A 26,531-nucleotide genomic window follows, 5' to 3' on the forward strand; every position below is an offset into this window, starting at 1 on the left:
GGACCTTAGAAAGCCATCAGTATTCCTTAAAGCTATAGCTCCATGTGTTCTCTGTCATCTGACCACTTGAGTCTTGCCATCTCTTTTTCTTCCCATTTCTACTCATTTCTTCCATCCTCCCTGGTCCTGGTTATCTGATGATGGTAAACTTGGACCAAGGAATGCACTTGTGTGTCCAGCTCTTGCTCCTAGACTGAGCACATGCAGTGACTGAGTGCAGGCTGAGCGAAAGCAGAGTTCTGGAGGGAGCCCCTCCCTGCGGCGTATCCAGCATTCTCTGTAGCAGGGGCTGGGGTCAAGTGTGGGAGAAGACATTGACCTCGGAAGGTTCACTGCTTTCCCAGGTTCTCCTGCTGCCCTCTGAATGCCCCTCTCGTTGGCCTACCCAGATTATATCCTCCACTGCTGACCAGGGCACGGCTCCAGAGTCCACTTCACAGCTGGGACACTGAAGAAGGGCCTCTGAAGGCCCCCAAAGGGCCGGAGGCAGTGGAACCGGGAGAGGAGTCCATATCTGAACCCGTGCCACTGCTGGCCCTCAGGAGGTAAGGGGGAGAGGGAAACGCCCTGGGTGGGGTGTGGTTGGCATTGTGCTGGTAGAGAGGGCAGAGCTGAGGAGGGAGGTAAGAACCGGGGCAGGTTATTACCTGAACCAGAGCCCTGCTCACTGATGTATATAAGCAAATGTGCTTCCTAATCCCTAGTCCAGAACTGAATCTGGGGTGCCCAGTCTGACCAGAGGAGCACCAAGGACTCCTGCACAAGGAGGTTCTCTTCTCTCCCATCCGCCTCAGGCAGAGAGTCTGTCATCCTGGCTGCCCTAGTCCTGTCAGGAGAGCTGTTTGTCTCAGGCTTTCACTTTAAAGATTCACTCCACCTTGGGTCACCCAGCAGCCTTGCTGGAGCCTCTGTGTTGGGCCCACAGGGGAGGGAGGGAGGGCAGGAGAGCTAAGAAGACCTTCATAGCCCAGCCTGCTCTAGGGCCCAGTATCTGCTTGCAGGTCCCCTGTGCCCCTCCCTGGCAGGAAGCCACAGGTCTTAGAACTCATCTGGTCAGAGTGAGTTGCCAAGGTAGCTGAGAAGCAGGGATGTTCAGTCAGCAGCAACCAATGAACACCTGCTGTGTGCAGAACTGTCCCTTGGGTGGCATAACCACCCTGCTCTCCACATGGGCAGGAGGCTCTGGGCTTCATGCCGTAGGTGAGGGGAGAGACAGAGAGCAGAGGGGACGTTGGTGCCTCCAGGCAGGGTAAATGTCCTTGTCCCCATCACAGCCATTTGACCTTGCCCAGGGTGTCCGGAGCCTCTGGCCTTCCTCCTCACTTTAACATGGTTGCTTCTCTATTATATTCAAGGGATCAAGCCCACAGCTCACCTGCTGCCCATGAGAAAGGCACAGAGCAGCTCTCCCAGGCCAAGGAGCTGGGCCCTGGCCAGGAAGAGGCCAAGGAACTCAAGGACAAGGTGGTGGTCAGCTCCACCCCGCCAGTCTCGCCAGAGGTGTAAGAGCCAGCTTTGTGTGTCTGTCTCTGCCTTGTGCTGTGTGTACACTGTCTGTGCCGTTTACCCCTCAGTGCTGGGGAGGGATGCCTTAGCTATGGCTCAAGACCCCCAGCCTCTGCTGGGATCTCTGACACTTTCTTTACCCAGGCAGTTTCAGGTCACCCCACGTTCTAACGAATGCCCTGTTCCCTTCCCGAGTCTTAGGCCTCCTAACTTCCTTTTTGCCCATCTTTAGAGCTGTATTAGGCATAGGTTGGCTTTCGGGCTCTTGTTGGGAGGGGTCCTGTGCCAGTCAGCTGAATCAGGAGGTCTGAGAGCAGAGGGCAGGAGTTGGGTGGGCCCAGTGGCAGCACATACTGGGGTGTGTGTGTGTGTGTGTGTGTGTGTGTGTATGCGTATGTGCATGCGTATGTGTGTGCCTTGTGACCAGAAGAAGGACCTGGGAGCCAGGAGCACCTTCCCCTTTGCCATCCCAGCATCTGTTATGAGGGTTTGCAGAGAGAGGCTAAATGAATACAAACTGCTGTGTGGAACAGGAGTTGACACAAGATGGCTTCAGTCCTGTTCCCAGCTGTGCTGGTGGTAAAACCCTTACAGGATGCTCCTGCCCTCTGTCCCCCATCTCTCCCCTCTCTGCTTTCCTCTACACATCTCCAAGCTACATGGAGGCCCACCTGGAACGACCATGCTGTTTCAGAGTCTGCCCTTGCATCTCACTGAGACTAATAACCCGAGAGCTCAGCCCAGAAACCAGACCTGCCCTTGGGCTCTTGCACTTCCCAGGCTGTCACCCAGGTCTCCTGGGCATGGTTTTACTGCCATGGACCCAAGCTAGGAGTTTGGAATACCAGATCTGTAAGGCCATGGAGAAGAAACCCACTGGAAAATGGCCCTGTTCATCTGCCTGCCTGCCAGGTGTGCAGGCAGGCTTGCTGGTGTGTGCTGCTGGGACACACGCCACCACGTGGTCCCACAGCCATCTTTCCACAGCATCTGTCCCGAGAGCTCCACATAGCTGCACAGCCCGCAGGGGAGTGAGACATTAAAAGACACCATCTCGGGGGAAAAAAAGAGAGATGTTTTCAGCCAAGGTTGGAAATGAGTTGGAGGGTTGATGAGGCGGAGAGCCGCAGTGGGGGGAAGCTCTTTCCGAGGGCAGGATTCTCCAAGGAGATAGCAGCCACATCTCCTAGCTCTGCTTCAGTGGGGGCTGCGTCAGGGGACTTAGAGGAGGCCAGGGTTTGGAGGGAGGGAAGAAATGGTACTAGGATCAGGCAAGAATAGCAGCCATAACTCCTGACTGCTTCTGGTCCAAGTTCTGGTTTTTGGAAATGTATCACTGGGATGATGTCAGTAGCCTCTTCTGTCTCCCTCTCTCTCTCTAGGCTCCAGAGCCTGCAGGGGGAATTCCTAAGCCTTTGTTCTGCTCCTACTCCTTACCTTCTGTCTGCTGCAGAACAAGGGCTGGAGGCCCAGGGGAGTTCTAAGTCCTCAGCAGAGAGGACACTCCCCTCGGTCCCTGCCCCACATCCAATTCTCATGCATTCCACATGTTCCTGCTGAAGCCAACAGCCTCAGGGTCAGGCTCCCAGCAGCCTGTGCAGCCTGCAAGAGGGGTGTGGCTATGTAGTGAGCCCATTCTTTGCCATAAGGTGCGTGGAGGCCTGGAACACAAAGATATCCTGGCCTTTGGGACAACCACTGTGGGAGACAAAGGACATCAGCTTATGCTTCCATTGCTCCAGATTTTCCCAGGGCTTTTCTTTGGGTGTTTCTGTCAAGAACCAGAATGCATGCAAAATACCAGTCTGCATTGCTATAGACATCCTTTTATTATTATTATTATATTTTTGACAATCTTTACACAGTTAATTAGAGTAAAAAGGTTCAAGGGCTATAGGGAAGTGGGTAAGACTATTATTTCCATCTTGTTTCTTTCATGTATCTGAGATAAAGGGGGATATTGAGGGAAAAGCCCCACCCAGTTTCCCACTCACCCCAGGTCCCGGATGTGGAGCATGCTCTTAGATACTTGCTCAAGTGGTTTTTGATAGTTCACCAGTTATGAATCGCTGCCAGTCTTGCCACTCTGAGCACGATGAGGTCATTGAAGAATCCACTGATTGACACAGTCCATCATAGTGTCTCTGTTTGCCCAGTATTTCACTGCCAACACATAGCTGAGGTGGTTGATTGAGTTGTTCTGTCTTCTGTCTTTTCTTGGTTAGGGTTCTGCATCTGCATTTCGATTGGGGAGATCCTCAAAGAAACTTTGTCTGAGGTATTCCCAGACCAGATTCTTGTGTGTTCTAGCAAGCACAGGGCCTGGCACAGTCCATCACCCCAATCAGCTGGCGGTTGCAATTGCTGGGTTGGTTCTGTTTTCAGTCCCGACTTCCACTGGAACCAATGGGTGTTGCAGTCCAGCCTGGTTCTGCCCAGCACACACTTGGCCCCCACACAAACCAGTGGGAGCTGCAGCCTAGTCAGGACGACCCACAATAACCCCCACCAGGCCCGCCCCCTACCCTGGTTTGCCAGTATGTGTAGCAGTAGTCCAGTCTGTCCCACATCCCATTTGGCTCTCGTAGATGTCAATGGGTATTGAAGCCTAGTTCCATCTAACCAGCTCAACTATCCAGGCCTCACGGATGTTGTTGGGTGCCTCTCTGTCTAGCCACCCCAGCCCCCATCCTATTTTTCGTGCCCTCCCGTGGGAGTGGTAACCCAAGAAGGAAGAGCCCACTATTTCCCTCCCAGGTCTCTCTCATTCCCGGTTTATGCACTCTTCAGGTGGTTCTGTGGTTTGACTTGACAGAATTAGCCCCCGGTGCTAGCTTCTGCCAGCTGATGCTGAGCTAAGCCCAAACAACCCTCACCCACTCTAATTTATGCTTGCACCAGTAGGAACAATCAGCCCAGCCTGACTTTTCCCTGACCTAGTCCACCTGAGGCGCACAGGTGTTGTAGCCCTGCTTAGTCTGGTCTGTCCCCATCCCAGCTCATGCTCTCCAGTGGGAGTAGCTGTCCGGTAAGGGGACCCTCCCTTATTCCCCTGCTGGCTCCACCCCCCTCCCTGCCTGGTTCTCACATGTGCTGGTTGGGTGCTGCAGTTACATCTGGTACAACCTCACCTTGGCATTCCGAATTGTGCACTGGTTTTTGTTGTGACCGAACCTGGCCCAGCCCACCACTCTGTTCTGGTGTTCGGATTTGCCAGTGGATGATGTGAATTGATTCAGCCTGGTCTGGCCCCGACACATGCCAAATGTATGCCAGTGGGAAACTTTCCATGGCCTATTCTGAGCTGTTTCCTATCATGCTTCTTGCGCTTACCTGCAGGGACTGTGTCCTGCCAGAGGAGTTGCCCAGGCTCTTCCATCAGAACCTCTCCCAATGCCAGATTTTGCGCATACCAGGGGGTCCATGAGCCAGCACTACTCAGTTCACCTCCTGTCCTAGCAGGAACAGTGGCTTTTCCTGACTGGCCTTCAGGCCAATCTGGTTCTTGCTGTTGGATGTTTCAGCCCAGCCATGGCTTGTATAGATATCCTTTTAACCAACATAAAATAGTCCTTGTCAACTACCTGTGTATCCAGGTTAGCTCTGAGTTCCTTTTACCCATTTCCAAACACTGAATTAACTCTTTGCCACTGGAACCATGCTGCCCCAGGAAACATGGAATATGGTGGTCCTGGGATCTGCTTGTTACATGTTTGGCAGGTTGTCCCCTGTCCATTCCTGAACCTCTCTGGACTATTGAAGGTCTCAGGGCCAGGAGACATCCTGCCGATTCTCTCACAGGTTCATAAGCACTCTACACTGGGGAAGCCAACACTGTTCTCTGGGGATTGACATAGCAGGGAGAGTGCTAATGGGGAGTGAGTGACTCTGGGGAAGAATCCAGTAGGGCCAGGGCTTCACTTTCTTCCTGCAGCTGCCCATTGAACCAGGGTTTTAGGGCTTGGCCTTAGACCATGACCTCCCAGGTCTTTGGGCTGCCTTTCTCCCTAGCTGTTGGGGCCTTAACCTGGGTAGGTGACTCCTGATTGTGGGCCCTCCTTCCCTGTGTGAATCTTGATGCCCCAAGGTGGGTGGACACCAAGATGGTAGTGATGTGCCATTCCCATCCTAACAGGCCATCTCGGGAGCCTGCGGCTGCACAACAGCTCTCAGAGGCTACCCTAAAGGTCATGGAAGAGGCGGTGGCCCAGGAAATGGAACAAGACCAGAGGCGGCTGCTGCAATTGAAGCGAGAGAAGTTGCAACAACTGCAGGAGAGGCTGTGGCGAGAGGAGGAAGAAGAGATCCTCCAACTTCACCAACAGAAAGAGAAATCTCTCAGGTTCTGCCCTTCCCCTAAGGCCTGCTCCCTGGGGGCCTCGCAGGGACTGAGGAGCTAGGAGAACCGACCCAGTAACTTTGGCTTCGATCTCATTGGTTAGACCTAGTTGCAAAGGGAGCTGGGAACTACAGTCCTTCAACTGGTTTCTTTAGCTGTCAGAGGAACATCTGGGATCTATTAGTAGCAAAACGGGGGGACTGAAGTTTGTGGTTATCTCCTATCCTTTCAGCAGAACATTTAAGAGTGGTGAAGGATTACTCTTTAGAACACACATAGCAAAATGTGTGTAAGCAGACATCTGTGGTTAATTTAGAGAAGATGAAGCAGGAAGCCACAACTTGGGCCCCAGGAGCTGGTGCATCGCTGTAGGGGCAGTCTCTTTCACTAGCCCAGCACAGGATCCACCAACCTGGGGTCTGGGTTTCTCTGGTGCCCTCCTGGGTGCCCTGCCAGGGAGCATTCCAAAGAACAGGCCTTGCCCCAGCATCGTCCTGGAGCCAGCTGAAAATTAGGGTGGGGGTCTTCTCCAGCAGGTGTGATGCAGTGCACTGGAGGTGCCTTGACTTGCAGCTGGCCTAGCTGGTCTCCTATTACCTGGGCCTGGGTGACTGTGTAGTCTCTGTTACCCACTCCCCTCAGCCGCTGAGGCCAGAGGAACCTTCCTAAAGCCCTCCTGATTTGTGGGAAAGGCCAGCATGCCACAGGTCTGGGAAATGAGTTGCTCTAATCACAGTGGCCTTTGTTTAACTTTCAATTGAGAGCAGCCATTTCAGCCGGTCTGGACCAAGAGATTTCTCTGTGGGTACTGCCTTGCTGGCTTCAAAATAGCCTCGTGTGAGAGCCCTGTTTCTGCTTATGTTCAAGCCCTTATTCAGAGGTAGAACCTCTTCCTTCCTGCTGGGTAGCTTCTATGCGGAAGAAGTTTCTGGAAGCCACAGCTGTTTGTGTAGCAAATATTTCTTGAATGAAGGCATGCAAGAGGACAGGCCAGCCAGCCTTTAGTTTCTTAGGTAGCAGAACAAAGAAATTGAACTTAACCTCTACAGTGCTTTCCAGCTCTGTGTCACCATAGGATGAAGAGAGGGTTTCTAGGTGAAATCTATGAAGGTTTTTGCTTGACTCATATTTTTTCTCGTATTGGAAGAGAATAGAGGTATATATAACTTGAAAACAATCTTAATTCTTTTTGGGCTTTGGAGCTTGCTACAGAAGCTTTTGAAGGAAATGTCTTCTGGATTGGGTTTTGTTTGCACTTGGACTTCCACCCAGTGCACGGCACACATCTGCTTGTGTGGGCTGAGGAGTTACCCAGAGGGGATGTGTGTGTTAGGTAGAGTCAGCATGTGCTCGGGATGACATGGGCATCATCGTCAGTCTGTAAATGAGATGGTGTTCAGGGGTAACCAAGGTTTAGAGTTTGAGCCTGGTTGATGCTGTTCAAATTCAACATCCATTTGTTAGGCATTTACCGTGTCCAGTGCCTGGGGGTATAACAAAGTTTAAAGCAAGATTGTTTCCCTGGAGAAGTTTCCAGACTTGGAAGGAAAACACAAGTACAAATAAGGTGCAATTTGTTGTGTGCTACAGAAGAGCTGGGTAAGAGAGGTCATTTCATAAAGTGTGTTGGAGACAGGAACGTGAACCCATGAACTGAGAGGCAGTTAGGAAGACTCTCCGGAAACGAGAGGGCTTAGTTACTGAGCAAAGAATATGAGCTTGCCAGATAGAGATGGAAAAGCTGCATGCTAGGCAGAGCAGCCAGCAAGAACGAAGGCCCAGAGGCAGGCAAGAGTGTGATGGCGTTCAGAGACAGTGGCTCAGCAGCTGTGCCCAAAACTCAGGTGACAGGCCGGGGAGGGAAAGCGTGTGTAGCCAGAGCCAGGCTGTGTTCTTGGAGTGCACGCTGCGGGGAGTGAAGCTACAGGCAGCCCTTGCCAAGATGCCCTGCTGCAGCCAAGGACAGCTGGAGTTCACAGCCTTCTTGTTTCCCTGGGATGTGTTGTAGGGCAGCTTTCTGGGGCCACCCTGTGTTCCCTACAGCAAGCTTGCCTTGCCTTGCCTTCCAGTTCTCTAAAAGAGCAGCTGCAGAAAGCCACCGACGAGGAGGAGGCCCGGATAAGGGAAGAGGAGAGCCAGAGGCTGTCTCAGCTCCGAGCTCAGCTCCAGTCCAGTACGGAAGCAGATGAGGTCCAGATGAGGTGAGTACACGTGGTGAGCTATCCGCCCCATGGAGCTGGCCTCTGAGGGCCCAGGCCCAGACCCAGGCCACTGTGTTTCCCCAGGGCCACACAACAGGCTTCCCTGCAGAGGCTGAGAGAGGAGTTGGAGTCTTTGCAACAGGCTGAGAGGGCCAGCTTGGAAGAGAAAAGCAGGCGGCAGCTGGAGCTGCTCCGAGAGGAGCTGGAGGTTCGGGAGAAGAGTGAGCAGGCCGCCCTGAGAGCCGGGATGGAGCAGGCTCTGCAGCAGCTGAGGGAGCAGCTGGAAGTGGAGCGAAGAGACGTGAGCAAGTTGGCTGGGGGTCTCCTTTTGGACGTGCCTCCCTCTAAAGGGACTCGGTCTGGAGGAAAATGAAGGACAAACCTGTGGTGGGTGGGTGTGGTGGGCGATCAGGTAGAGCATGGCTATGACACACTCCCAGGCATGGGAGACTGACCCTGTCTCTTCAGCATTGCAGAGGGCACAACAGATGTCTAGAGCACCCTGTTCGTCCCCACCCCTGTGCCCATGGCTGGGGCAGTAGAGTGTTGTTAATGGCAGGAGGCCGTCGGAAGTCTGAGACCAGAGAAACCTGCCTATGGGGCATCTGTGTGACTTCCTTTGCCCCCCTTTCTATTCTGCCTTAGAATGAGAAGCTGTGATATGGAAGCGTGTTTCTCCCTTGTTCCTCTCACCGCCTCTCGCTCTAGTCAGAGTGTGCTCAAAGTGAACAGGCTTGTAGGCTGTTTGACCTTTGGCTGAGGGGTGGGGCTTTAGCCATCAGGCACAGAATAACAACCTGAACATGGGGAATGCCACTGTGCTACAAGTGCTCAGAGAGGATGTGCTAGCCTCCCCCGCCCTCAGACTTGGACCCCCTTTGAAGTTGTATCATCTGGGTACCTGTGGCCTAGCCCAGAGACCCTCTCAGGCCCCTCTCTCACCTCAGGCACTGGCAAGGCTGGAGCAAGAGCACAGCACCGAGCTGGAACAGCTCTGTTCCTCGCTGGAGACCAAGCACCGGGAGGTGAGGTGCTGCTGGCCTTGGCACACAGTGGTAGGATCTGGGTACCCTGGGCCCTGAGTTTGAGCCTCCATGGTCCCCTTCATCACGGGTCATCAGAGGACCTTAGTCCCATCTCTGGCCATTGGGAACGAGACCCCCTAACTCTCCAGGCCCCCCAGGCCCCACAGAAATGAGCTCCTATGCGAGCTTAGCTATCTCAGAGGGTCACAGCTGCCTGCGTATTCGGGGGTGCCTCAGGTGCTGTCTAGCCTGCAGAAGAAGATGGAGAAAGCCCAGCAGAGAGAGGAGAGCGAGCTGCGTGAGAGCCTGGGGAAGGCAGAACAGCGAGCCTACCAGAAGCTCCACCAAGTGATGGAGTATGAACAAGAGGTGAGTGCTGCTCCACCCGGGCCCGTGTGGCGAGCCACCTGGGCTCTGTACCCTCCTGTGTGCGGTGTGGTGTGTATGTGTCAGGAGGCCAGGGGAGGTGCCTGAGACCCAGAGTGCTGGTCTGCCTCACTTCCTGCCTGCTGTACCTCTCACCGTCTGCCCTTCAGCTCAGCAGCCTCCTGCAGGAGAAGCGCCAGGAGGTGGAAAGGGAGCATGAGAGGAAGATGGACAAGATGAAGGAGGAGCACCAGCGAGTGGTGACTGAAGCCAGAGAGCAGTATGAAATTGAGGTAGCATGGCCGTGTCCCCCTGTGTGGGTCCACATGTGTGTGCAGCCTGGGAAAAGGGACAGACTGTGGTTGGGGATCAGGGAAGGTTTTCTTCCGTGACACCCTGCGATGGTGAAGTTGGTTTGTACCTCTTGCTTTGGGAAGATGACTGGGGTGACCCGGCTTTTACTATGCACCAGGCGCTGTTCTCTGCTCTTTCTGGGTAAAATCCATTAAGTCCTCATGCCTGCCTTAGGAGACAGGTGCTCTCTCGTCTCATCACTGAGACTTAGAGAAGTTCATGAACGATTCTGAGAGCACTCCCAGCTCCTAAGTGGGGAGCTAGGCTTCCAGTTCCAGCTGACTGAGCTCAAAACCTTCTGTCTCACTCTGACAGTATGCTGCCAAGTCATCTAGAAACAGACTACCTGGGGACAGTGACCATTTTTAGACTGCCCATCCCCACCACTTGGCCTTATGGAGTAGTCTCAGTCACTTTGAGCAGACCCCAAGCTGAGTGCGTGGGGTAGCCGACTTGAGCCCAGATCCAGGCCTCTGGGATGGATTTTAGGCTCCTGGCCCCATGAGGGAACCTGTATCCCAGGTTCTTCCTACATTCTTGGCGACTTGAGCCGCAGAGCGAATGAGGTTCTGGGTGATAACAGCATGCTGTCCTCACTGCTCGCTCTCCTTTACGAGCTGGTCTTAGGGAGCTGATGGTGGGCTTCATCCTACAGAGCCAAGGCTGCGTAGGTTGGGGCATGACTCTTGGGGTATGTGGGACCATTGCTATTTTCTAATGGCGGTCCTCTCTCCCCTCAGGAGAGGAAGCAGCGGGCCGAGCTGCTGGCGCACCTGACAGGTGAGCTGGAGCGCCTGCGAAGGGCCCACGAGCGAGAACTGGAGACCATGAGGCAGGAGCAGGACAAGCAGCGTGAGGACTTGCGGCGCCGGCAGCGGGAGCAGGTGAGGGGCTGAAGCAGGGCCGGCTGAGCCCACTGCCGCCTCCCCATGCAGAGCAGGAGAGCCGTGTGGCCATGGCATGCTGGAACGTGACAGCTTTAGGAGTGGGGCCACTCTCTGGCCAGCTCCAAGCTGGGTCATCTTCGTTCCTCTGGTCGTTGGGCCAGGAAATGGGCCTGGGGCTAGAAGTACAGGTGAACCACATCAGATCTTGAGTTGACGCCTTTGCCTGTCCTTGCTCCTGCTGCATGTAAGGAAGGTTTAGTGCCTTCCCAGGTGTGTTTGTGTGTGTGTCTGGGGAGAGGGATAGGAGCATGCTGGGAGGAAGCTTGGACCTAGCTAGTTGGTCATGGTATGATGCAGAATGTTCTGAAAGTCCCCATCCTAGGTCCCCTCACTGATGTCTTGCGTGCTTTTTACTCTTAGTTTTTCTTTCCACATGTGTTTGTGGGCAGGAAAGGAAATTCCATGAGTCAGAGGTGGAACTTGAAATGAGAACTAAGGATGTCAAGGCCAAACTGGCTCAGCTGGACATGCAGGTGAGGGAGCCGGGGTGGACAACAGCATTTGCAGGCATCTGGGACCTTCGGGGCTGTTGCTCCAGGCATAGGCGGGTCCCTGCCTCTCACACTGGGGACTGGACTTGGCCCAAGGCCCTGTCTCTGGACCCCTACCAGGAGAAGACTGCCCGGAAGGAGAAGCAGCAGTTGCTTGACGTGCAGAGGCAGGTGGCTCTGGAGAGAGAGGTTTGTCTCCCTCTTGTCCTGCTGCCTCTGCTTCCTCCCCATTCTCTTCCCTTGCTCTCCTCCCTATACCCCATCTCTGTCCAGGGCAGGGCAGTGCTAAACTACATTGACTAAGAGTCCACAAATTGCACTGCTCTGAGGACTCCAACTCAGGGTCCTCAGGGTGTGGGGCTGTGGTGGGAGTACTGGAGTCTGCATCCTCCTATCCATCTGATCCCACTGTCCCCTACTCAGTCCCTGCATCCTCCTATCCATCTGATCACACTGTTCCCTGCCCAGTCCCTCTGTCCTATCTGATCCCACTGTCTCCTGCCCAGTCCCTCTGTCCTATCTGATCCCATTGTCCCCTGCCCAGTCCCTCTGTCCTATTCATCTGATCTCACTGACCCCTGCCCAGTCCCTCTGTCCTATCCATCTGATCCCACTGTCCCCTGCCCAGTCCCTCTCCTATCCATCTGATCCCACCGTCCCTTGCCCATTCACTCCCAGCTTCTCTAACCCTCTAAAGCAGGCTGTTCCCTGACATCTTCTGGTGCTTCCGTCTTCCCTTTTGTCCCCACCCCCCCACACTTCCCCAGGAAGCCACAGTCACCCATCGGCACCTGGAGGAGGTGAAAAAGGAGCACACACACCTGATGGAGTCGAGTCGGCAGCTCCGAAGGGTTCTCGACGAGCTCCAGGCTCGCAAGTTAGAGCTGGAGTCTCAAGTGGGTCTGCTCCAGGCTCAGAGTCAGAGACTGCAGAGACATGTCAGGTGGGGTGGGTGCCCGGGACCTCTCACCCACCTCCCTCCACCACAGCATGGCCCGGTCTCACCCTCTGTCTCCACTGCCCTGTTCCCTCACAGCAACCTGGAGGCTGAAGTTCAGAGGAAGCAAGATGTGTTGCAGGAGCTGGCAGCTGAGGAGAGTCAACATGCTTCTCCACATTTTGAGCCCAGTCTCCACATCGAAGACCTGAGGAAATCCCTTGGGACAGTGAGCTGGGGCTCAGGACTGGCATGGGTCATCAGGAGGGAGGCCTGGTTCTGCCCTGTCTGTACTGTGGTCTCCAGTTCTTTGCATTCCCAGACTCCCACTTCTCCGCCAGCCCGCTGGTGCTAGTGAGCGGTGCCTGGTAGCTAGTGACCCTGTTTTCTTATCTAGGCCCAGGAAGGGCTTTCAGAGTCTTCTGGTCCTTCAGGGCATCTGCTTTCTCTGCCCTCAGTGGGTCTCTTCCACCCTGTGTCCTTAGAACCTGGCCAAAGAGGCTCCCTCGTCCTTTTCCCAGAGCAAGGAGGCGAGCACGGCATCCTTGGACAGGTGAGTTCTAGAAGCCCCTCTTATGTGGTTGGGTTGAGGGGGCCTGCCCTGTAGTGACAGAGAGCCAGCCTGTCACAAAGCTGGAGTGAACAAAAATGAGGTGACAGTGACTTCCAAGGGGAGGCCCAGGGATTAAAGTCTTGGCCAGCCAGACTAAGCACTGCCCACTGTGACTTTTGAAACTGTATATTGGCATCTACTGACCTCTGGTTGAGGACCAGGCTTCTGGGAGTGTGCAGACCATGTATTGGGAGGCCCAGGCACTGTCCCCTTCAGAGTCGTGGTGGGGGATGTTTAGTTCCAGGTGCTTCTTACTATAGGCATTTATCGGTGGCACCCTGCATCCCAGCCCAGCCCGGTATATCAGCCCCTGTCTGCTCAGGTGGGCCTCTGCTGGGGAAATGGCCATATGCCCACAACAGAGTTCTTAAATGCCCTCTGTTTCTTTGTCCAATTTGCCTGGCCTGGCTCGGTCCCACTGCCTGCAGCATCCGGCACTATCTCTCCACTGAGGGGATAGCCATACGCAGTGCCAAGGAGTTCCTGGTGCGGCAGAAGCGCTCCATGCAGAGGCGGCAGACGGCCCTGAAGGCTGCCCGGCAGCACTGGCATCAGGAGCTGGCCAGCACTCAGGAGGCGACCAAAGACTTGCCAGGCACCAAGGCCCTGGAAGACGTGCGCAAGAACCTGGAGGAGGTCAGTGACCCCCAGGAGAGGCAGGAGGGAATACCTGCTAGCCTTGTGTGAGGTCGGGGGTCGGGGGAGTCCCAGGAAGCCAGCAGGACATCACATTACAGGGTTATGTGCCATGTACGCCACCTATAAGAGTCAGTCCCTTCATCCTCTCCAGCACCATGCATCCTGGGCTAGGCAGCATGGCTTGAGTGGCCCAAACCCCAAACTCAAGATCTAGAACACTTTGATGTCTAGTGAAATCTGTAAAGTTTCCAAAATTTGAAACACTTCTGCTCCCAACAGTTTCTGTTCAACCTGTATCCTTATTCTGGTCTTCGGGGTCAGGGGTACAAAATTAAGGTATAAGAACAGGTGAAATCCTGGATATGGAAAGAAGAATTTCTAGGCAATCATTCATGATCACTGAGCCAGCTAGTGGCCCAGCCAGGAATTTGCTGTCTGTGCAGTTGGTCACTGCTCCTGCCCTTCCTCTGTGGCTACCAGGAGACTCGGCACCTGGACGAGATGAAATCCGCCATGCGCAAAGGCCATGACCTGTTGAAGAAGAAGGAGGAGAAGCTGAACGAGCTGGAATCCTCTCTCCGAGAAGAGGTGAAATGCTGTGGTCACCCAGCCTTCCCGCTGCCTTTCTTGTTTCTGGGGCAGCTGGACCTTAAGAGCCCAGGACCAGGCGATGGGCTTCGGGTGTCACCTCTGAGCTTGCTGAGCACCCCTTTTGGTTTGGATGCTTAATCTGAGTACACCTGGAGCCTCTTGCTGAAGGTTCTAGAGCAGGACAACTCATACCTGCCCTTTACCCTGCCAGGGTGCCCAGAGTGAGGTGTAGGCACTGTCGGGGTCGGGTGTTCATGGCAGGGGTCCCCACCTTTCCTGGGGAGCTCAGATGTCAGAGACACTGCAGGGCAAGTTGACTGGTGGTGGTGGTGTGTGTGTCTGGTGTGTTCAGTCCTAGGGCCTCTGTAGCATCCATCTCAGGCAATTGGATTCTCTTAGCCTGTCTTAGGTGTCTGCTGGGTCTTTGGGGCCCAGAGGTGTGTCATCACCAAGTCTTCCATCCCCACATCAGTGAGGTAGCAGGCCCGCAGGAAGCCACATTAATAAATTGCCTCTCCTGCCCTTCAGGTCTCCGATGAAGACACTCTGAGAGGAGCCCCCAAAAAGAAGGCAGTGACCTTTGACCTCAGTGAGGAGGAGGAAGATGAAATGAGCAGTGAAAGTTGCGAATCTTGCTCCCTGCCTGGTGGTGAGTGTAGTGGCTGCAGGGCAGCGGGGCATGGAGCAAGGGGTTGGACACCATCGCAACTGTAGATGGGGAGGAACCCTGTCCTCTGTGAGCCCCCTGTGCTGCAGGTCCCTCCTAAGGCGCCTCAGCGCCAGCTCGGTTGGAAGGTTCTGCACTCTGAGTCCCTGCCTGCCATCCCCTGCCCCTCTCCTTTCAGTCATGCCAACCCCGAGTCCCATCTTCCCCACCAAGATCCATCACTTGAGCAGCTCCTTGCAGCGGATCAGCAGCGAGCTCAACGGCGTCCTCAGCATGCTGGGCAGCCTCAACACGCCGCCACCGCTGCTGCCGCTGCAGCCACTCTTCACGTCCACACAGGCCACGTTTCCACCCCGCCCCTCCAAGGGTATCCCCACCCCTGCCTACCGCTCCCTGACTCCACTCTCAGCCTCATCTCCTGTCCCACCTGTGTCCACCCAGTGGGCCTGGGACCCGGGGCTGGGCCCCCGGCTGTCCTCCTCAGTGGCTCAGACAGTGGACGACTTCCTGCTGGAGAAGTGGCGCAAGTATTTTCCATGTAAGCCTCCCTCGGGGTTGTGCCTGCCTCTGGATGGAAACCTCCCATCTTCCTCCTCCCCATCTTTCTTTCCATCTATCTTTTTGCTTCTGCTCTTCTTATCTCCCACTTCTTCTTCTGCCTGCCCCTTATCCAGAACACCAAATTGAGCAGGATTGCTTGGCCCCTCAACTTGGCCTGTGGGTCCCTCCCAAAAGCAGAGTTTGCAGGTGGCCCTGAGATTGTGATGATTAGCACGGAGCCTGGGCTGACTCCAGAGCCGGAACCTATAGGGCCCTTGTCACCACAGGAGCTTCTATCTTGTGTAAAACCTCAGGGCCATGCGTCCCATGTGCGTGTTTTCATTACATTCTTCTGATGGTTCCCTGAGGTTGGGATAATTACTCCCCATTTCACAGATAACGAAACTGAGGCTCAAATTTGTTAAGTACTCTGCTCTGGGATGCCTGGTGAGGAAACTACACCCTGGGTTTTGATCCTAAATCTGTGTGGTTCCTGGCTGCAGGTGCCTCCTCTGATGCCATAGCCCGCCTAAGGCATGTGGGAAGGCTGGCTGTAACAACAGTCATTTGAGGGAACAAGTGAAAAACAAAGACAAAAAGCTTTCCACTTTGGTCCCACTTGAGAAGTAGATGAATTTTTAGAATCAGCCTAAATGGGACACTTCCCGTCTTTCACCATTGTAACTTTGCTTACTCGTGTATGTTTCTTCTGGGGGCACTGCCTTGTCTGTCTGGTGCAGGGGCGGAGGGGGGGAGCTGGTATTACTGAGCAAGGCTGCCAGGGCCTGGATCAGCTAACCCCATTGCCCATTGGTCTCTAGCTGGCATCCCATTGCTCAGTAACTGCCCACCTCCTCTGGAAAACAAACTGGGATATGTATCTGCCAGGTAAGACTCCCCATGGACCCTCACCTCCAGCTGCTCACCGTGCTACCCTGGGCAGATGGGCCCTTAGAGGGAGCACACCTCCCCGTCCTGTTGCCCCAAGAGACAAGGCTCCCAGTCCACAGAACCACGAGGTGCCCTCTGCAGCCACGGCAAAGTCAAGTCCAACAGCTGTGTGCTTCCGGGGTGCTGGGCCCAGGCTTTTCCAGCTAGCCTCACCAGGAAGCTGCCCCGGCTTCCCTGGGGGCCAGAAGCCACCCTTGGCGGCCCCTTCCTGCCGTGGGCCTGGACTTTGTCCTTGTCCTGGAGCTCTCTGCTTCCTGCCACTCCCACCTTCCCCCAAGTCTTGCTGAGCAACATCTGGAGTGAGAGGAGCACCCTGTCGGGGAGACAGACAGGCAATTATTTAAGCCTGTGATTAGCTCCCCCTATTCATTTTACTCCTTGCCAGAGGTCTCCCCTCCCCTTCCCCACTTGGGCCCCAGCTGTGAACAACCCCGACTGTTCCTTTGGCCAGGCTGGCGGCTGAGTATTTGACTGGACAGTGGAGCGCTCGTTGGCTGACAATGGGCAGGGATGGCAACCTGCAGCTCAGGCTGTCAGCAGGCACCCAGGATGGGGGCAGAGGGTGCCCATCCCCTCCCCTGGGGGAACTGACACACGTTGCCCTGAAAGGCAGCTTTTGCCAGGAGAAGGGCTCTGAATTGTGGAAGATAACCCCTGAGAAGGCTACAGTTGGCACATTGGGAGGAAGAGGGCGGAGGGGATGTCATGGTTAGTCGGTGGGGGGGGGGGGCGGTGCTCTGCTGCATGCTGTATGCCCTTTCCCTCACACCCCTGCCAACTCTCTTCACGCTGCCCTCCTCCACAGCGAGCAGCTCCGCTTCCTGCAGCGCCCACATTTCCAGGCCCCTGAGATTGGCAGCACCAACTTCCAGAGCATCATTGAAGCCAACCGCAGGTGGCTGGAACAGTTCAGGAAGGACCCTAAGTCGTATCCTTTCAGCCGCTCCCTGACCCTCAACCCTCGGCCCAGCCCCCTTCTGCCCTAGTGGCTGGTTTAGTGCCTGGGGTGTCCCTTCCTGCCCCCTCCACTCTTTCACAGCCCTTGGTGCGACAGACTCAGCTGTTTTCCTTCATCTTGTGGCCAGACATCTCTTCCCTGTGCCCAAGCCAGCTGCCACTGTGGGCCTGCTACAGCTAGGTCTTGATGAGGACAAGACCCTGAAGGTGTATCACTATTGAGGCCCAAACCTGGGCTCTGGGGCCACCCAGCCCTCTTCTGCACACCCTGAGCGAGTGCCTGACAAGCTGCCTGCACTTTACTCTCTCTGATATAACATCCTCCCATCCCAGGCTGCTGGCCTGCCTGGAGGATATGGGGGACCCAGTGGGGGACCTGGGGCTGGGTGAGGCACGGCTGGAAATGGCAAGCCATACCCTCTGTGAGCACACGGTGTGTCTCACGTGGAGAGACGCAGACTTCTATAAGCTCTGGCCTCAGCTTCACAACAGCAACTCTGACAATGAATAACAATGAATATGAGTGGCGTGGGGCTAGGGGGTTCTCTCGGGGAGAGGGCAGCGTTGGAGAACTGCTTGCAAGTCTGGGAAAATCCTTCTGGAGTCAGGTTGCTCTCTGACACCTGCAAGGTATTTCCAGGGGTCCCTAATCCGCCAGGGCCATGTTCTCCCCACCCCCAGATGCCCAGTGGTCACTCTCTGACCACATCACATCTCCAATACCTCAGCCTGGCAGAGGCCAGACCCTTTGTCCAACAGCTCTGCTCTGAGCACTCTCTACCCTCTCAGGATTGGGCTCAGCCACCGGAGCCCTGCTAGGGGCTATGCCCCAGGAAGCCTTGCTGCCTTCTCTGTCCGTCCCTCCTATCCCTGCCCCAAGCACTGTGCTTTGCTCAGGGGCTCAGGAGCACCCCTCCTCTCTCTGGGGGTGCCTCTGCAGAGCCAGCCAGTATCTCAGGTCGTGAGCCTACAGCTCCTCCAGAGAAACCAAAAAGCCATAGGGAAAGGCCACATGTGTTCATGGATCCGCAGTTCCGTCCTTCCTGTCTGTTCCACCTGCCCCAGTCTTTGATGCTGTGGCCACCTATTCCCAGAGCTTGGCGGCAAGGGGCCTTGTCCCAGGCACTGCAGTTGCTGTGAAGGCCCAGCTCTGTGCAGCATGCTCCTTGGGGGCTCTGTGCTGTGGTCTCAACAAAATGCCTCCATTTCTCTTTGAAAAGCTGTGGAGCTGCCCCTGCCTCCCTATGGCCTGGAAGCCGGCTCCCTGCACGTCCCCATCCTCCACCCATCTCATTGCCGTGGAATAAAAAACCGAGACCCCCTTGGCTGCTTTAGCCTCTCAGGTACTCGTAGGCATCAGCGCTGACCTCATGCAAAAAGCCCATTTTGTTACTTGGCTCACTGTGCCTGCTTTGGAATTGCTCAACTCCAGTGACAATCCTGTGTGTTCTGCATCAATTAAACCTCTGCGGGTCCTTTTTCTACAAGGCGGTCATGTGTGTGCATGTGTGTGCAGGGCTCGGCCTGCCCTTTGTGGGCGGACCTCTCCTTGAGTGTCCGGGCTCGCTGCCGGCGTAAGGCAGTCAAGGTGTGTATCTGCTCCAGCTTTGTTGTTGAGGAACCCCAGGCTTGGGGACCTTTCAGTGCCTGGGTTCCCTACACATGGGGAGGCCACACTCTGTCCTCATACCCCCAGAACACCCTGCACAATGTGGCCTCTTTTGGGGGAAAGGGCTGACATTCTCCATGTCTCCCTTAACCCCTTCTGCCCCCACACACTGCTGTCCCCTTCCCACCATCTGGAGATCTGTTGCTTGCACCTGCCAGCTCCCTTCCCCATGTGAGCAAGTGAAAGACAAGTCCTCTGTGGCCCCATTAATGTGGGGTTTTCTGCTCTAGTGCCATGAGTGGCCTACATACGGACTGGGATTTATAGCAGCAGGCTGGCTGGCTGTGAGAGCCAGCCAAGGGGCCAGGTTTCATAGACATACACAAGGAAATAAACCAAAAACAGACAAAAGGCCCCAGCCAGTGTGCGAGGTCAGCAAGCAGGAGGGTAGGCAGGGGAGGGAGCAAGCAAGCGAATGCTCACTCACTGTCATCTGGGTGCCAGGCGATTCTCATTGCCATTGCTTGTAAGTTGGTATGCTCATTTTGTAGGGAAGGACATTTTGGCTCTGGAGTTCAAGTGCTGAAGTCCCAGGTCACACAAAATTTTTGACCTCACATCCCAGATCTCTCTTGCTCCCCTGTGGTGGCAGCTCCCATCCTCCTAGCTCACAGAACAGCAGTACTGCCTCGCTGGGTTAAAGGCTTCCAGGATGACTGGTTTCTAGCTGGAGGTATAAAACCCTGCTGGGCCGAGGTTTACAGAGGGACGAAGTCTAGGATCCCCTGCCTATCCCCAAGGAGTTTAGAATGCACTGAGCAGACCAGAATCACCGGCCTTTCAAGCTAACGGGGATGCTGTTGGTGACTTCGCCAGGTTCTGGAGCCATGGGTGCTCAGGGTGCAAAATCCAGCAAGGTCGGCGTCCAGGAGGAGCTGCTGCCTGTTTCTGGATGGTGTCCTCATGCCTGGGAGGGGGGGATGGGGGAGAATCCAGCCTCCCTCTATCTGGTATATGAGCTCTAATTCCATGCATGAGGGTTCCACACCCCCTCCTGACCCATCACCCTGGGCAGGGCACATGTAGGCTCAGTTGTGGCAGGGGCCTGATTCCATCACTTATTCACCCCACTCACAGTTTACCGTGGAGGAAGTGGCTTGGAGATGTCAAATGAGTTACCCCAGTGGGCACAGATGGTGTGTGCTGGAGGTGGAACCAGAGCTGAGTATGCCTTGATGTTCCTGGCTGGAACTTCAGGAAGCAGGGACAGAAGTTTTTGTTCTCTTTGAAAGGATATTTACTTGAAATCAATTCTGAGTTGCCATGGCTTCGTATTGCAGTGTCCCCGACCATTTAGGATTCCTCCCTTGAAGGTCACAGGGATTATCAGTTCCTGGGGGAGTGGGTGCAAGTAGAGGTGAAGAAGGCGTGCACTGAGTGCTGGATCATTGCCCTTTGCAGCTGGAACGTGGGCTGTTGGGATCGCAGGAGCAGGCGGTCCCTCCTGGGGCACCCTTGGGAACTGTTCCCTGTTGTCTTCAGGGAGCAATGTTGGGAAGGGTAGAAGACCCTTCTACCCTCTGATACCACTCCAGGGACTTCTATTAAAAAAAAGAAGAAACAGCAGTACAGTATGGCTGAGTAGGGTGTGACCCTCACCTTACAGTGCCTGGGTCTGTATTTGGCCATGCCACCTTCATACTCTGTCGCTTGAACAAGCTGTTTCTGGGCCCAAGTCTTCCGTGGTCAAAGCTGCAGAATTCACACTGCAGGCATGGAGCAGGGTGGCTGCCTCAGCTCCTGCAGCTGTGGGAGTCCTGCTGTGGGGTTGTGTGAGGGAGGGGATGGGAGAGAGCTGGCCTCCTGCGGGGGCCATGCCACTGGGGCCTCTCCCATCGAGTGGGAGCTGGAGAAAGGATGGTTCTGTTACCCTTCGCCTCCTCCCTGCCTCTCTGCCCGCCTCCCCTGTGAGTGAGCCTTTTCTGGCAGGTGTCACACAGGATGCAGAATGACATGATAAACAGCTGACAAAAGGATGACAGGCCTAGCTTTCCCTTTTAGCTCTCTTAAAGACACAATTTTGGATTTTTTTTAAAAATTGATTTGAAAGGCAGAGAAAGGAAGATAAAGATCTCTCATCTGCTGGTTCATGGCCCAGATGTCCCCAGTAGCGAGCCAGGAGCCAGAATCTCCATCCAGATCCCCCACTGGGTGACAGGGACCCAACTAATTGAGCTATCATCTGCCACCGCCCCCCCCCCCCGAATGTGCATCAGCAGAAAAGCTGGCATTCCAACCAAGCGCTGCAATATGGGGTATGGGCATCCCCAGTGGCATCTTAGTTGCTTAGTGCCTGCCCCTTCCCAGTTGTCTTTGGCTTGCAAACCAAAGCATGCCCTCTTGGTTTTCCATTCCCAGAAGCAGATGGTTCACACAGACCAGCGCACACTCCAGCAGTGACCTTGTTTCTAGTAAGCAAGTTCATGGAAATGGGAGCCTTGATTGAGGATGGGCCACATCACCATCCCTCCGAGGGAAGAGGGAGGTGCTGCTGTCCTATTCTCACCAGGCAGAGCTGGGGATGGCTAATGTTTGCAGGGAGCAGCGTGTGATTTGGAGTCAGTCAACATTTCTAATCGGGAGGGAGGAGATGGAAGTGATGGGGACTCTGTTTCAGAGAGCACATTCTGGGATGGGCCTGAACCTGCACATGTCTACACACACATACGTGCATGCACCAGCCCTCAGCTCCACTGTGGCCTAGGAAGCCTGTCTCACGTTCCTGGAGGCCCACCTGTGGACTTGGGTGCCAGAGTCCAGCTCCAGCTGAGTTCGGAACTCGAGAAGGGTGCGTGGATGAGGTGCAAAGAAAGAAAGAGACGGACCACTAGGACTTCATCATCATAATGGACCACGCACAAAAGCTGTCTGCTTTATTTATACAAAATCAGTCAAACTCTGGCTCAGACTTTTTACGTCATGGTCAAGTGGGTGTTTCTAAAGATAACTGCCATTTGTTTCACCTAAGGCTAGAATGTTAACCACCTGGTGCCTGGCACCTGGCGCCTGGCTAGGAATAAGTTCTCAATAGATGGTGCATATCAATCACTAACACGTTCCTACCACAATTACTCTACAGCTTTGTCTTGAGACAGTCAAGGAAGGAAGGGCTTCACAGGAGGGACCTAAAAAGATCAAAGAAAGAGGGAAAGAATAGATTTCACTACACCTGAAGACAGAACACCCTTGATTAGCATAGGATCAAAAGGGGAGTTAGCACCCTTGATTAGCATATTGCCACAGGATGCAGCCGTAACAGCAATAACAGATTTTTGGCTAAAAAACGGTAACAGCAACATCAGCTTCTAAGCTCCTACTGATATTTAGCAGTAACTCCGCAGAGGCAGACAATGCCTAAATAGATTACAGAAATCTCAATGGGGTTGACCGGTGTCCATGCAAAGGGAGGCAGAGCTGCATTCAGGTGTTGTAGAGACATCCGCCTGGCCTTGCCACACAGCGGGAAGTTCCTTGCGGCCTTGCCTGCAAAGGAACGATACTCTTCACACCTTCCTGTCTTCCACATCCATCACTGGGACCCCAGCACTTGGGGTCACCTTACCCTGTCCTACATTACCCAGAGGCGAGCTTGGGACAAGATGACTGGGAGCACTTCTGCGTGACTCATGAGCTGTGGGTCAGCAGCAGTGCGGCCCAGCCTCAGCCTGCTCTCCTGAAGCACTGCACCTCCCCAGCTCTGGCAGGAGGCAGAGGTACATGGGGGAATCCCACTGTCAGGGAAATCAGACAAGGGCCCTTGATCAGCCCCTTAGGGCCTCAGTGTTCACACCTGTAACATAGGGTTCATGGTAGAACCTGGCCCATAAAGTGGTTGTAAGGACACAAGGAGCTCTCAGAACAGTACTCGGCACACAGGATTTGTACATGTCAGGTATTATTGTCTTCGTCACCATGGAGAATTCGGCAACTGTGATCAAAAAGCTCAATGCTGACTTGGCTCACCGTTTCAGAGGCTGGATTCTCTGAGAGTGTGGCACCACTGTCTGCATGGCACCTGGTGCAGGCTTTCTGGCTGCAGCACCACCTGGTGAGACATGGCCAGCCTGCTGGCTCAGGATCTCTCTCTCCCTTCTCAGCAAGAGGAACAGCAAGGGTCAGGGCATGATGGGCACACAGATGGCCAGGGGGACACTTTTTAGGGGGCCTGGCTGGCTTGAGAAGGCACCCTGGTTGTGAAAAGCCAACAGACTCATGGGTTCCCCACAGGGAGCCAGTCCTGCCAGTTGTACACACCTAGGAGCCAGGGACACAGGCTTGAGCATGCTCTCTGGACACCTGGGCCAGGATTGGACAGGGGCAACAGCGAAGAGTGGAGGCAACCCTGCTTTTACTGCCTGTGGTCAGGCTCGTATGTTGCCCAGGACCCAAGTGTGGTCCTGAGGCTCTATATTAATGACTCCTAAAGGCTTGGGTTCAAGGGCTTGGTTTTGTGGCACTGAGGGTTAGGTCCCCAACTTTTCACATGCATGCCAGTTCAAGTCTTATTGACTGCTCTGCTTCAGATCCATCTCCCTGTTGATGTGCCTGGGAAAGGCAGTGGAAGATGTGCCACCCATACATGAGTGGGATCCTGGTTGGAGCTCTGGGCTCCTGGCAATGATCTGGCTCAGCCCTGGCCACTGCGGCCATTTGGGAAGTGAACCAGAGGATGAAAGATCTCTCTGTAACGTGTAACTCTGCCTTTCATATTAATAACAAAACCAACCAACCAACCAACCAACCAACCAACCAACCAAACAAACAAACAAACACAACCAAATCAATGTTCCAGTGTTGACTGTCAAGAGGGGGCTCATTGGGCAGTGATTCCCAGCTTGAGGCCTCAGTTTACTCATCTGTATAATGGAACACACTGGGTGAAGCACCCCACAGAGTGCTGTAAAAATGCATGCTGTTGCCCAGCCTCTGCCTGGACCATTCCAAGGATAGGTGCTCAGCAGCTCACAAGGTGGCTGGGGCCTGCCACTTTCCTGGAGTTGCAGAACCGGACAATAAATTTGGGGTCTGACCTCACATCCTCTGCTCTTTCCACCACAGTAACACCTGTCCCCCAGGTGTCACCTCGGTTTCTGTGAAGGATCCCAGGAGGTCTGGTAAACTCTGGCTTTGGAATCCAAGCCCTGCCTGGGCCTCTTGCTAGCAGGGCACTTGACCTCTGGGACAAGCTTTCCTTAGCTAATGTGGGGAGACCTCTTGGGAGCAGGACTCCGGAGCACCTTGGCTTTCCATGCTCGGTGCCTTGCTTATCTTGCCTGCCACTTCACCCACTCCATTCCTCCTCCCCCACTACTCCTGCGCCCATCCTTCTGGGATGGCACATGCTTCATGCCAGGGGGCATGAGTGGCAGAACTGTCTACAAGAGAAGCGTGTTGGTTGGGAAGCAATGAGTACTTCATCCGCAGGTACCTTCATCCCGTTGCTATTTCTGTAACGGTGTTAAACTAAGAGGTCATTTATAAAAAAGCTCAGTGCTGATTTGGCTCACCGTTCCAGAGGCTGGGCTGTCAGAGCATGGCACTGCCATCTGCATGGCACCTGTGTGGGCTTTCTGGCTGCAGCACCACCTGGTGAGACATGGCCAGCCTGCTGGCTCAGGGTTTCTCTCCCCCTTCTCAGGAATCTACTAGCACCACAATAGAATACCTGCCTCATGACCCCATCTGTTCCTGCAAATCTGCCAGGGGTTCCAACCACCCCCCAGTACCACTCATAAAAGACTTTGGGGATTGGGTTTCACATGCATGGACTGTGGGGGGACTCACAGAGAACATAATGTAGCGTGGTGGCTCTGGAGGACAGACAACTTTGCCGGTGGAAAGAGGAATTCAAGATCCGGATGGGAGCTCGAATCAGCTACCCTCGAAGCTGTCTTAGAGTCCTGGAAGGTTGATTCTTACAAGCATTAAAGCCAAGCCTGGGGCCTAGTGTGATAGCCTAGTGGCTAAATCCTCACCTTGCATGTGAGGCACCGGCCTGTATCCCAGTTGTTCCACTTCCTTTCCATCTCTCTGCTTATGGGAAAAGCAGCAGAGGAACCTGGCACAGTGGCCTGGTGGCTGAAGTCCTCGCCTTGAATGCGCCGGGATCCATCTGGTCGCTGGTTCTAACCCCAAAGGCCCCGCTTCCCATCCAGCTCTCTGACTGTGGCCTGGGAAAGCAGTTGAGGATGGCCCAAAGCCTTGGGACCCTGCACTCGCGTTGGGAGACCCAGAAGATGTTCCTGGCTTTGACTCGGCTCAGCTCTGGCTGTTGCAGCCACTTAGGGAGTGACTCAGCGGATGGAAGATCTTTCTCTGTGTAAACCTGCCTTTCCAATACAAACAAACAAACAAACGAACAAATAGATCTTTAAAACCAAGCCAGGAGCTTCTCTAGGGGTATACACCGCTGGCAGCTTCTGCCCCAAAGGATTGCTGCCAAGGCCTATAAGAGGACTTGGCTTTGGGGGGGAGGATCAAGCCCTGACTTGGGGCTCCAGTGCAGATCCTCCCAGCCTTCTCTTTTACAGTCCATAGATATCTGTCTCCTGTATGAGCTCACTGGTCCTTGTTCCTCAACCCTTGACCTGCATACGAATCAGGTGGAGAGAGAGTAGTAGAGGAGAAGGTGCCCTGGAGCTGGGCCGTGGAGGGAAGATGCCCCTGGGGAGCTGGGTTCCCTTCCTCTGCTGCTCAAGGGAGGCTGATACGGAGCCACCGCCAAGCTCAATTCCAAGATCTCAGTGGCTCTTATTACCTTGCAGTGTGATTTCTCACTGTCATCAGTCCAGGAGGCACTGGTGGGGTGAGGGTGTCTGGTGTTGCGCACAGATGCCTGGCTGTCTTCTGTCGGCAGCTCCTGTGCTCACCGTGGACACTGATATCCAATTGGAGAATGCAGAAAGTGGTTAGGGAGGTGTGTAGGCCACATATCGCTGATCAGAATTCAAGATGGCTCCCATCTTGAAGCCAGAAGGCCTATGACTGCAGTCCTGGGAGGGGCAGCGACTTCCAGGAGCACTGTGGGGAAGGAGCAGGAGGCTTCAGGAGATTCTGGTCAAGTTTGCTGTTTCCCCTTTCCCCTAAGGCTTTCCTACTTAGGCCTCTGTCCATTTGCATGTACACAGGAGGCTGGGCCCCTTGAGGACAAGAGGGGACTCATGGGCTGATGCTGTTCCTGGGCCTGGCTCACTCACTGCAGGCCACTGGGAGCGCTTCTGGTGTCTGAGGAATAAACACATTCTTGCGCATTGTGTCTCTTGTCAAAAATGCAGGTGTCTGACATTGTGGTGTGGTGGGAAAAGCTACTGTCTGTGACATTGGCATCCTATATGGGCTCTGGTTTGTGTCCCAGCTGTTTCACTTCCAATCTAGCTCCCTGTGTGTGGCCTGGGAAAACAGCAGAGGATGGCCCAAGTCCTTGGGACCCTGCACCCACATGGGAGACCTGGAAGAAGCTTCTGGTTTCTATCTGGCCCAGTCCTAGCTATTGTGGCCATTTAGGGAATAAGTCAGGGGGTAAACGAGCTCTCTCCTCAAATCCTCCTTCCCCCACTCCTCTCTCTGATTTTCAAATAAGTTAATTAAAAAAAAATTACCAATGCAGGGGCTGGCACTGTGGCATACAGGCTAAGCCTCTGCTTGTGGCACTGGTATCCCATGTGGGTATTGGTTGATGTCCCAGCTGCTCCCCTTCAAATCCATCTCCTTGCTTGTAGCCTGTGAAATCAGCAGAGGA

General features: G+C 54.5%; 1 protein-coding gene across 1 annotated transcript in view; it reads left to right on the top strand.

The window, feature by feature from the left end:
* The window catches only part of CEP164 (centrosomal protein 164), a 67,955-nt gene extending 49,364 nt beyond the window's left edge, over positions 1–18,591 (top strand). Inside the window, exons 12-32 of the mRNA XM_040977012.1 lie at positions 390–545; positions 1,356–1,502; positions 5,642–5,848; positions 7,915–8,046; positions 8,131–8,347; positions 8,994–9,071; positions 9,309–9,440; positions 9,608–9,730; positions 10,532–10,675; positions 11,128–11,211; positions 11,350–11,418; positions 11,997–12,172; positions 12,266–12,395; positions 12,652–12,719; positions 13,208–13,415; positions 13,899–14,006; positions 14,538–14,658; positions 14,855–15,214; positions 16,038–16,104; positions 16,973–17,095; positions 17,253–18,591. Of these exons, the coding sequence (XP_040832946.1) occupies positions 390–545; positions 1,356–1,502; positions 5,642–5,848; positions 7,915–8,046; positions 8,131–8,347; positions 8,994–9,071; positions 9,309–9,440; positions 9,608–9,730; positions 10,532–10,675; positions 11,128–11,211; positions 11,350–11,418; positions 11,997–12,172; positions 12,266–12,395; positions 12,652–12,719; positions 13,208–13,415; positions 13,899–14,006; positions 14,538–14,658; positions 14,855–15,214; positions 16,038–16,104; positions 16,973–17,095; positions 17,253–17,346 (2,944 nt within the window). The 3' untranslated portion in view covers positions 17,347–18,591. The remainder of the gene's footprint in view (positions 1–389; positions 546–1,355; positions 1,503–5,641; positions 5,849–7,914; positions 8,047–8,130; positions 8,348–8,993; positions 9,072–9,308; positions 9,441–9,607; positions 9,731–10,531; positions 10,676–11,127; positions 11,212–11,349; positions 11,419–11,996; positions 12,173–12,265; positions 12,396–12,651; positions 12,720–13,207; positions 13,416–13,898; positions 14,007–14,537; positions 14,659–14,854; positions 15,215–16,037; positions 16,105–16,972; positions 17,096–17,252) is intronic.
* Positions 18,592–26,531: the final 7,940 nt, after the last annotated feature.

The sequence above is a fragment of the Ochotona curzoniae genome, unplaced genomic scaffold (genome assembly GCF_017591425.1).
Source record: "Ochotona curzoniae isolate NIBS_2020 unplaced genomic scaffold, NIBS_Ocur_1.0 contig_2723, whole genome shotgun sequence".
NCBI lineage: Eukaryota > Metazoa > Chordata > Mammalia > Lagomorpha > Ochotonidae > Ochotona > Ochotona curzoniae.